Source organism: Bombus pyrosoma, linkage group LG10, assembly GCF_014825855.1.
Source record: "Bombus pyrosoma isolate SC7728 linkage group LG10, ASM1482585v1, whole genome shotgun sequence".
Lineage (NCBI taxonomy): Eukaryota > Metazoa > Arthropoda > Insecta > Hymenoptera > Apidae > Bombus > Bombus pyrosoma.
In genome coordinates, this window is record NC_057779.1 from 183290 (window position 1) to 195633 (window position 12344).

Genomic DNA, 12344 nt, shown 5'->3' on the forward strand with positions numbered 1-12344 from the left:
AGCGATGAAACAACTGCAGATGCGATTAAATGCTACATATGAATTTGAGGAAATGTCTATTTCAAACACCGAAGCGCCAAGTGTTTGCTGAAAAGCTATACACTTTTATATCTCATAAAGATCATAGAAAACTCATGAAGAATCGTGTCTTTTAAGAGTCGACGGACGAATGAATTCACGCGAAGGTTTCACGCGCGTTTCTCAACAGTTCATTAGATTACATGGAGAAATATATGTATGTATGTATATGAACGTGCGTACTTGTGGCGATATCGCGCGTGTTTGCGCCGGATAAAAATTGATGCGTACACGCGGTTAAGTTCATTTATACATGTTACAGATACATAAACGATTGTCATGCATCTGCCGATGAACGTTATTCTGTTGCTACATTTGTAAGTACGTTGCTTCCTTTTTAATAACACCGAGTGTCTGCTGAGTGCGGCAAATATAATAACAATATCTCAATTGTTTTCCATTTAAGACTTGATGAAATAAACGGCGAATAAAACAAATAAATACACTGAAAAAACTATATAATTTAAAAGAAAATTATTACATTATATGCAATAGATACTTCTTTACGAACGTATGTTATATTCTCACTAGACGTACGAAAAAGAAACTGGAACGCTGTGCCGTGCCTGGGGAGTTTAAAAATTTTGTTAACAAAGAAGGGATTGTAAATGTTCGTATATAACAAAAGTAGAAACTGAACAACTAAGACATAAACTAATTATTTAAATGTTAAATTAAAGAAGAAAGACGAGTGCTAAATTAAATACTTTCATATCCACGTATTTGTACAAGAAATTTCTAGAAATGTGCCTGAAAAGAAGTTTAGAAGCATATGTCTCAGAAGTTCATTGAAATGATTTTTAATTGCGAGTTTTAAAGTGTTCTATCTTGTTATTTATTATTATGCGTAATATAAATATATACAACAAAATATGGTTGGATTGAAAAATGAATCATTGCTCCATAACTAGTGGATTCAAAATTATGTAGGAGATTATTTATTCGATTAAAATAACAAATGATTATTAAAAGATAAGTAATGTAACAACGCGTACGATGTGATTTTTACAATGCTATTCAAATTCAAAGCGACCCTGGAAATGTATGTATCTTACACTTTTATTTATACGACTTTATTTGCTTCTTACAAATTACATCCAGTATGAAAATAGTTGTTAATAATATCTATGACGTCCATAAAAATTACACAGTAATAAAGTTATAAGTATTCCTGTATCGAGTGATAATACGAGTTAGGAGGGTATCGAGGTAAATATATACATATCGTCGTTCACGCGATATAATTCCACCGGTGGTGTGGCATTAAGAAGCCAGATTATGGAAAAGTTTAGATTCGTAGGAAGTAGTACGAGGTTTGACAAACGTGTGCGTTATCTGGACAATGATTTATAAGAACAAATATCTCCGCCCGCGAGGATCAAGGTGCTCGACGCCACTTTAATAACGCGGTAATCCGTCGCGTATCCATGGCACCTTGGTAGCGTCAGATACGGCGCAGAACAATTATTATCCACAGGCTGTCACCCGTTAGAATTTCTCATCCGACGAATTTTACAACCCAGCACTTAATCACTCAGGTAGGCAGTCGAGACACAAAGCGGTTGACAGGGCACGAGATTTCAGAAATCGGTTGATATACATGTAAACACCGTCGAAGAAAAAAGACGGGCCACCCAAGCTTATCTGACGACATCGCGCTGTAATTCGAGCTCTGATTTACGCCTATTTATTATTTCCAGATGACGCAGTAGCGTCAGCTGATCATCCGCAGGGTGGTAGTAAATCAATCGTCATCGCAAGAACTGATATCAAATATTCTGATGATCAAATATTCTTGACTGAACTCATGATGTTGTCAACGAATGCTCGAATGTAGACTTTTTCGTAATACAGAGGCTAACGGTTGGATACTAGCGGGAGACACAGCAGGAAAACCATCAAGAGAATTAGACAAGGATTTAAATTTGTTGTTGCGAGATTCTAGATTCGTTAATGTTACCAACCGCTGTCTCTTACTTACGCATATCGTTTTTAGTACTACTTTCTCACACAGTACGTCAATGTACAAATTATTATCTCCGCTGATATGTTTCTTTACTTCTTTATAAGTAGTAGTGTTGTGTTTGCACACTTTGTCGCGATGGAAACGGATGAGGATATTACCTACAACTTACTTAATATACTAGTTGCTTGCTGCTCAGAATAATGAACTAACGTTATATATATATAATGATATTCTTCTCCTATAATGAATGATATGACATTATAAAAATATCGATGAAAAATGCTATTATACTTTCTCTTAATATATCTTCAAAAATTCTTCTTGCCAAATCATGTGTGAGGTATACATATGTATGTACATATTTACCAAGCATAGAGCAAGTCTACTGTTTTTATGTTTTGTATGCGCAACTGGAGAGAATTATTGAAATCTAACATTTATGGAACAATGAATTCGCGTTTGTGATTGATCCGAGTCTACATAAAGACCTTGCTGGAACAATGAAGCTCCAGGCAATGATACTAAACGTTAAGGAAGGCAATTCTAGGCATGACAGCTAATCATGCAAATTTGTCGAGACTTCATAAATCGGTTGGTTAGCAAGCGTTAGCTAGCGCGAATGTCGAGTCTTGGCCAAATGATCGGCAGATTAAGTCGCATGAACTCGAGTCGGTGATTCTCCATCACAGCCGTTCGCCATTAGTCGACGGGCCGAAACTCGAACAGGAAACGTCTGTCAGGGAAAATTGGTAATCATAGACCACCGCGAGCGGCATTAAAGTTCAGGGATGGGCGAGTATAGCAGGATCTTCAAAGAGAGTGCACTTAGATAATGCCCGCCCGAAGGGGGTGGCATACCCCATCACCCTTCTCCTTCTTCCGATATCGAGGGGGCTTTTGATGAAGGCTGCGAATTTGGTTGAGTAAAGGGTAATCCTATCACATGCTATGAGATCTTCGTTGCCGTCGAAAGGGCGCGCTCGCGTTGCTCTTTCATGGAAATCGTACGATGATGCTTCAACCTTCGAAGAAACGAAGTCGAGTGAACCCAGTCCCTTGGATTATCTCTTCCGAGGAATTAGAAAAAATGTCTCTATTTCGGTGATTCGGTTGAAAATGTCTCTATTTCTGTGATTCGGTTGTTAGTATTCTTTTAAATGTAATTCTGGACAATCGATGAGAATGATCGTTTCAACTACGAATTAAACATGATGTTTTTAAAATCACCTAGGTTTTCGGTATTCGTCTTAAGAATGTATATGTTAAGTTCTTCAGTTATATGGTATGCATAGTAAGTTATGATTAGTAGATATATTGGTACTATAAATTATTGTTACGAGTATCATTTTGATAGCCACAGTGTGAAATGTCCGAAACAATGTGTATCGCGAAAGAAAGTCAAGAAGGGGAATTATTAAGAAGAAAATCGATATTGATTAAATAAATTTAAAAAATTGTTAGAAGTTGCTGAAATCTCGAAGTGTAAAGATGAATCAATTTCAAAACGAGTATCCTTGCATTGCGTTATGAATACATATATGTAGAAAATAATTTTATAAATATTAATATAAATACTCGTAGGACATATGGTCACGGATAACAATGCTATAGTGTACTATATATTTATGATTCTTCGGGTTTCGATTGTGTTATTAGTATTGCAGGTATTAGTGTTATTAGTACTAGTATTCCGGTTCACTTCTTCAGACCTGAAAATCTTTCACCTGAAAACGCAATGTACTAACAACACGATTGAAAAAATCACAAATATACTAATTAATCATCGTGAAAGTTTAGAATATAAAATACATACTATAGCTTCATTCTTGTTCAAATTTATTAATGGTTTGTAGTATGTCGTGTAAATGTTGGAAATGTTAGTAGATGGGCTAAAATAAGACAAAATAAATTGTAAAATTATTAACTAACAATAGGTTTAATTAATCGGGAATGTTTCTTATATTGAACAAGGAGGGTCTAGATACTGTTGTGGTAGCTTGAAACTGGGAAAACATTTATTTAAAGCGGAGATCAACGGGGATCGAGACCAAAAATCTGGTAAAGATTACTGCTAGTTCTTAAAGGACGAACAAGAGCGTAAGATGGAGGACTTCTTAATGAGATTAGGTGTCCCGAAGACAAGCACTTTCTGGTTAAATTTACATTTTAAACATTTTTAAGCGGTCTTACACGAAGATTCCTTTCGGCTGCTTGATCTTTAAGTCGTTCTTAAATTCCGCGGTTTAATGCTTTAACACCGTTAGCCGATCTTAATCTTTGTTCGGACAATTGATTGAACTTGTTGTTAATTTAATTTGTAATCTCGTGAGCATTCAATAGCTTGTTTATGTTTTTAATTGTCACTATGATACTGTTTCGCACTGTGTAATGCTATTACATTTCTAGCTTAGTTACAAAAAGCATTGTTTGGAAAAGTTTCCAAAAATATTATCATAAAAAAGAAACAATGTTACAGTATAGAAATATGTAACAATATTGCAGAAATATTTAAAACGGGCAAGATCTGTTTATGATATATGAATGTATACTGCTATTCGTAAGTATGTGGACACTTTACTTGATTTGTGTTAATAATACATGAACATTACTAAAATATAGGAATTAACGAGGAACTATTGATGATAGCAATTTTTATTATTCTTACGTGTGGAGTCAACGGCTAATGTCATATAAAATATAAATTGTTTATTTAATATAATGGAATCTATTAACATAATTGTTACATTCGCGCCACATAACTAATTTTTTTATTTGAGAAGTGGATGCTTGGTTTGGATTCTGTGAGGCGAGATCAACGCGAAGCATGGAACATTCTCCCGCGTAGTGCATAGATCTCATCTATACATTTCTTCTGTTTCTTTTCCTATTACTTTTCTTTTCCTTAATTTTTTGGTTATAAAAAGAATAGAAACAAGAGCTAAGTGAGTCAGTTGGACAAGAGTCTTTGTACCATAAAACTCTGGAAAATCAGGTATCAAAGTCAGGATCGAGCTTATTGCAACCCTTACTTTGTGATTTGTAGTTAAAGTCAACACATAGAAATCGCAATAATTATACGGAACAATTGTATGTCCCAGTTTACAGAATATGCATATACAGTACTCTCTACTATATACCATTATATCAAATCATAATATTCGTTGAGAAACTCCACAACGGTACACCTTTGCCGCTCGAGTAACCGATTAGCTAACGTTACAAGGCCTACGAGTAACATTTCCTGCGGCTCCCAACGTTAACCACACGTTGCATGGGTTCATCCCCGCGTATATTTTCTTTGGCAACCAGTTTAATCAACAACGTTGAATTTGCCATACTAACATACTTCATAACTTAATTCTGACCTAATCCGCTTCGTAACATAATTTACGAATTTCTTTTATCTATCGATTCTTCTTCAAGATGATGATGAAAGATGTTCCATAAGAGACATTTACATGATGTTGCTCAACGTCTACATATGTAAATCTTTTTTATTGCATATTAACGTTTAAAAATTAATTTTATCATATCATGATATTGTACGACAGCTCTGATAAAGGATAACATCGTCTTACATCTTTCTATGGATGAGTAGTTCTATTTTTTTTCCATTTTACAATTTTGCAATTAAATTAAATATTTTAAAGAAATGTGCAAATATCCACGTACTTCTGGACGTTGTCATACGTATTAAACGTAAAGATGCGAAAAAGCTGATTTAAAATTGATAAACTTACCTCGTCTAGAGGACAACCAGCTGAGACGAGAAGTGCATGACTATGGAGTAACAGTAATCTTAATAATTTGTTTCTAACTTCAGCCGCTGGACTAGGCGGCGGCGGCCTCGATCTGTATACTTGAATCTTCAAAGTGGCGACTGATGTTAACTCAGCTAAAATATCACCCACTGTTAACAGAGGACCGTCCGCAACCTTTTCCATTGGCAGAGGTTTCCAGTTCCTTATGACGATACTTCCTCTAGCGCTTGGTATCAAATCGCTTGAATAACCAAGACGTACTAATGCCTCGCCTACTAAATCCTGCAAAAGTGAAAGAATTATCTTATTAATACTATTGTAATATGTGGTGAGAGTCGAAGTAAAAAACAGGGTTAAGTTTAAGCAAATTAAAGACAGGGAATCTGTAAACTCTGGGTAAAAGGCGCATCGTTTTATCCAGATTATATGACACTATTTTTATTAAATCACAGTTAAAATTATTTTTGTTAATCGCTACACGTTATATTTTTTTCCTCTACCGTCGAGTTACATTTTCCATTTTTATAGAGTATCAGTCTTAAAATCAAGTTCATTGTAAATTAACTTTATGTTATCAAAAATGTCTTTCTATTTCATTTCAGAATTGAATATGTATTTTGCCATCCTTGTAATTTAAAAAATATCGCTTGTCATATTATTAAAGTATTCAAGAACATTTAAATACTGCTTGTTTTATAAAGCATAAATTGTTCTTAGTTATAAAGTGATATTACAATAAAAAAAAAAAAAATAAACAGAAATGTACTTATCATGTACTTTTTTCTCGTAATATTCAAATAGCTAAATTTGAAAAAGAACTTTGGACCATTCTTATATAGAAATTATGCTTGTAACTACTATGTTCATTAGAATTTTATATTTGCTGATTGAAGTTATTACTTTCCGAAAAATGAATGCCGGTGTTTAGAAAATAATACTTAATTTTACATTTAAAAAAAATAGAAATACTCACTTGGAAAGGCATAGCCACAGGGATGATAACGTAAGAATCCGTTTCTACTTGAGGCCTCCGCCAGTTCTCACGAGAGTTGCTTACATGCGTTTCTACGATATTGTGAATCGTCTCGACTACACAGTGCACTGGAAGATTTTTTCCTGAAATCAACATTGTTTTCTTTCTTAAGATTCTCTCATATAACATTCGCTCAAACATGACATTCCAGTTTATATTCGCATAAATTAGTAAAGTGTTAGTTCTTTTCATAAATAAGAAATGATTTGTAGAAAATCTTGATAAACTTGTTGCTATAACGATTTTCTCAAAATGTTTACATCATTTTTCATAAAATTGTAGAGTTCATATGTAAAACTCTTTCAGCATTTAATTTTTGTAACGCAAATGTAAGTGTCAAAAGATACTTTCTAGTATGACACGAATTTATAGAAATATTCGGAAATATATAAAAATATCCGAAATGTCGACACATTAATTAGAAAATTTTACTTCTACAGAATTCAAAATACTTTAATGTTTAGTATTTGACGCAATATCACAAATATAAATAATAATTCTAATAGCAGTAATGATAAAAGTAACCTGCTTTAGAAAAAATTAAGTACCTATATAAGTTGTTATCCGTTTTTGACTAATATTAATTAAATTAAATGTACAATTTTATTATCAAAGAAACACGAATAAAAAAATAATATAATATATATTCAACAATACTAAACTACAAGTGATTATTCACAGAGTAAAAATTTAATTAATTACAATATTTGTATATATTTCAAGATAACTCTAGTGCTGTATTATAATAATCTATAAGTTTGTATAATTCGACAATTAGACGGCCGATTCGAACGTAATACGATGTCGGAGTATTTCGACAAAAGTTTTCAATCGTTCAAAATGGAGAACAGGGCTTCTTGAACAATCAAGCTAGTTCCGGCTCTATACATTCGACCGACAATAGGCACACGCTTTCGCATTTCAGGATTTGAATTCGAGGGTCCAGATGATTCGTGAAGCTGAAGATCGCTGAGAGAAGTCTAACTCTCGTGCTAAGCATATGCAGATCCACTCGTCTATCCCGAGACAATAAGAGCTGGGCGATGGCACAATAGCTGCGATCCTTGTGTAACCCTGACTTAAGTCCCAGAGTCTATCCCACTTCAGGTTATAATCCCAGACTTCTACGAAACTGAGGAAATGGAGAACGAGAGGAAACAACGAAAGAAGGAGAAGGAAGGAAACTTGGTTTTGCCGATTTCATTCGGAGAACAACGAAATACTTATTAATCAAAATACCGGCGGTATCTCTCTACTGAAAATGAAACGATAACTGCAAGTAGTTGTTCATCCCGGAAATACATGTTGTGTCACGGTTTATATCGTACTTTTAATAATCTAGGATATATATGTGGCGTTTTTAATTTTAATTTTCCATGGAATAGATGTCAATTATTCGTTATACGAATACACAATCAGTAAGGAATTAAGTAATTGAGAAATCGATTCTGCTATTTTCTCAATTTTTAATGTTATAAGGGCGAATTATTTTGCTACGATATACGAGCATAAGAAAAATAGATAGTCGCATTATATAGGTAATTAAATAATTGTATATAAATATAACCAATAAATTTTCATATATTTGTCTATATATTAAACGATAAAATTTCTGTAATGTCATGAATACACAAGCAGAAGGGAGGATAATTTCTACATTGTGCTCTACTAAATATTTTTATCATCTAATTACTAATCTCCTTTGTTTCCGCGTTTCAATTATACGAATTAAATATGAAATATCGAAGTTTACCACGAACTATTTTCAATATGCATGATTTCTTCGTTATGAACGTGTTGATCGACTTACATATTAAATCATAAACTGATATAGGATGTTCTCAATACTCGGTGATGTAAGGTGCTAAGTCTACCAGTAAGATGACCAACAAAGGATTTACTGCCGGTGGCATGATATTAGGTATTAATGCCCTAAACTTCCATCTAATACGCTGGTTGCTATAGGGTCTACCCCCAGGATGCATAAGACAGGTCGTACCTAGGAAGACCGAAAGCTGACCAGTGGCCACCTTAATCCAGGGACGTATAGTTTTCATTAAGGTGCCCTGCCCTGGCGTCGTCTCTGTATGGGGATCAGCTGGTTTAAGGTAGGCATATACTCCGCAGATTTGACCACGACCGGCCGTATTATGCGGTCTGTTTATTAGCAAGCTTTCTTGATACGCACAGATCCGCTGCTGTAATCTACTGCTTTGATATTTATTTCGTCAATTTTTAGTATCACAAAATGTATCGCGTTCATTTTATTTTTCTTATTCTTTCCGTTACAAAATATCCATAAGAACGTGTTCGGTTTTTAAGTAAATATTACTAGAATGAATATCACATATAGTCAATAAAATAACATCTATATAATAGATAATAAAACTTAGAAAAAAAAATTTAGAAATTTGATTTAGGTGACATTAAATTAAAGAAATACAAGTATAGCAAAATGTATTGTTAATATCCGTTACGATGTTAATGATCATTGTGCTTGAAATTTCGCTGAAAATATCAGTAACGTAGCTTTCCATATATTTTTTGTTTTCAATATACGAGAGAGAAAGAAAGAAGGAGAAAAAGTGTCAACCACTCATCCGCAAAATCTTTAATCTCTGCAGCGGCAAAGACATTTCTCATTTCTGGTGCAGACCCTATCGGGCTTCCGGTTATCTCCCCGTTTGCGCTGTGAAGGAAACACGACGGAAGCGTCAGGACGGTTCGTCTTTGACAGTTCTCGCTACAAGATAAGATTCATCCCAAAGACAACCCTTAAAGAAACGAAACAACTTTTCTCTTGATAGATTTCTCTCGTTTACGAAAGTTGCTATATTTTCAAATCGATCAACGAACGACTTAATCTATCATATTTGTGTTTGGTATCTATTCTACACGTATATTGTATATATTTTAATGATCCTTTGAAGCGTAAATCGCCTTTTTTGCGAAATTGGAGAGATTGAAATTAAATTTCGGACGTGTCTTTTCAGCATACATTTGTAAGAAATATTCAACGGGAAAGTTAAAAATAATATCCAGTTATAAGCTGAAACTTAATAATCCTACGTAACTGCAAGTGAGTAAAATACCGTCTTTTAAATTTTGAAACACTCGCATATAAATTTTAGCAAGTAATTATTTATAGTGCATAACGTCATTATATGAATCTAATATTCGTAAATTCGCGTAGAAAATAAATACAATTGTATTAAAAGATTATCATTTAATTTAAATCATCTTGTATCGAATAACTATTGTTTATATGAAAAGAAACTTGACAGCATGACTGTTGTTAAGATAAAATGTATTATAGAAAATGAAATTGTACAGTGTATGTGTATAAGAAAATATACGAACGATTCGATAAATATTTAAATATAAATAATTGTAAATGTAATTCACATAGCTAACGTTTAACAAAGTTCTACACGATAAATTAACGGACTGGTTCTTGCACCCATTGCCAAGTCGGCGGTGCAGATACAAGATAAAAAGTTGGAACATATTTTTCGACACCCCGTGATCACCCATTCCACGCTACCGTGATAATGGGTTCTTTAGGTGCACACAGAGCTGCCAGGGGAATGAGACGAAAAATCTTTACTGAATATTTCTTCTATATCTTCGACCCCTGTTCCTTCTTAGGGGATGATTATTTATAATATCAGATTGGTGAGAACGTTTTTAAATCACTGTCGAAAGATCCTCAGGATCATTTAGATACATCGATAGAGAAAAGAAAATTCCTTGCCTCGTTGCAGAGAAATTTTGATTAAGTAATTTACGGTGGAAAACAAAATTTTTTTCCATTGTTCATATACACACATATGTATAATACACATACGTATACATACACATCATTCTATTATATATTCAATTCTATATTTATATTTATATCCATGAAATCTGCAAATTACAGAGTGGAGATGGATTGAGATTAACTACGATATTTGTGCATTTACATTTCGTTTTAATATAAATCAGTTCGTTTGTACTGCAAATAATTCGTTGGAAATACATATTACGTGTAATTGAATGATTTTTGTAACGGTATTATAGAAATCAAAATATTATGTTTGTTCGAACATTTGATAAATACTGCCAACAATTTGCATTCTTTGTTCCAAGAACAGAAATCCGCACCAAATCTAATGTTCTACATCCGGAAGAGCAGAGCTATGCAGATGACTCGTAGTACGGCCGAGACTTCGATCCTAAGGTTTCCCCTTCGTCTTGGTGACTTGGTAATCCAAGACGATTTTGTCTAATCTCTCAAAATCGAATCAAGCTGTGCCCCGAAGCCTCCACTAAAGAATAGGGATATTAGAATCCATGTTTGACGGTAAAAATTTAAACGAAAACAATTCACAGGTAAATGAAAAATCTTGTCTATTGTTGTAGTATAAAATAAAAGACAATATCACGAAGGTATTTGCAAATGTTTTCTACATGTAAGAAGAAAAGAAGTATCTTTTATTACTATAATAACCTAGGCTAATGTAGGAGAAATAATATTCGTGCACGAGCAAACGTCTAAATTATTCAATGTTCGTCTATCTTGTCGATTGCAAATAAATCTGAATCTATAAAAATATTGGAGGCAAACACGTCCTAGCACGTTACGGAATTTGCGATCTATGGAAGTCTGCCACTTCCGTTCTTGAAACTTAACCTAAGCGCGTACATTAGAAGGAAAGTGTGGGCGTTTTTGGTATCTGAAGCTGATCCGGCGGATGCCGGCCTTTACAGATAAGCGACCAACTCTTTCGAACTCTTTATCTACACCCGTCCTCTTTCGAAGTCTTTCCCTTTCGCGTTTATTCAATCTTCCGTGTCGTGTTTTCAATTTTATCCCAACGTACCATATTGTTTGCAGCATGATTCAACATTTGTAATGCCAATTTTCATGCTCTGTCTGATTAATTTAGAAAATATCGATACAGTGTAACATTCGATTCGCAATAGCAATACAACGCAATTTAGTATTACAGATTATGCGTTTCTATTATGGATTAAGCGTTACGACAAATGTTCGATCAAGAAGATTCTTCGTAATATTCGCGACGTAAAAAATCAGAAGTTGATATCGTTTGGTCGTGCTCCATTTGCGTGCATGCAAAGGCTGTGTCCGTGAGTTCGCGTGCGATTTAAGCTCTACAGCACCGCTAAGCTCGCATTGGGGAGAAAGCACCAGATAAGATGTAATGAGATAACCTCACGGCTAGTGTGGCTTATAAGATCACCAGCCACGCGACGAAACCTTCTAAATCTAAGTGTTAGCCGATTCTTAGAGACAGGATCACGCACCGTGCTAAAAAACACATCTCAATACCGTACTCGATTGAAAAATGCGCGAAATAGCAGATCGTAATGAAATCGTATTTCATTCTCTTCTGGACTTCATCGACACTTTATTTCTTGTCTTTTCATGACTTTTTATCTCAGTTAATTGGTGTACTAGATGTAGAAGACGGAAAAATGAGAGAGACGAATGTAACAAGTT

General features: G+C 34.2%; 1 protein-coding gene across 5 annotated transcripts in view; it reads right to left on the bottom strand.

The window, feature by feature from the left end:
* Nucleotides 1-12344, bottom strand: part of LOC122571564 (homeobox protein dve-1) — a 58591-nt gene that overhangs the window by 4903 nt on the left and 41344 nt on the right. For all 5 annotated transcript variants that reach the window (XM_043735486.1, XM_043735487.1, XM_043735485.1 and 2 more), the window contains 2 exons: nucleotides 6779-6921; nucleotides 5785-6087 (listed from right to left, as the gene is read on the bottom strand). In XM_043735486.1, coding sequence (XP_043591421.1) covers nucleotides 5785-6087; nucleotides 6779-6921 — 446 coding nt within the window. The remainder of the gene's footprint in view (nucleotides 1-5784; nucleotides 6088-6778; nucleotides 6922-12344) is intronic.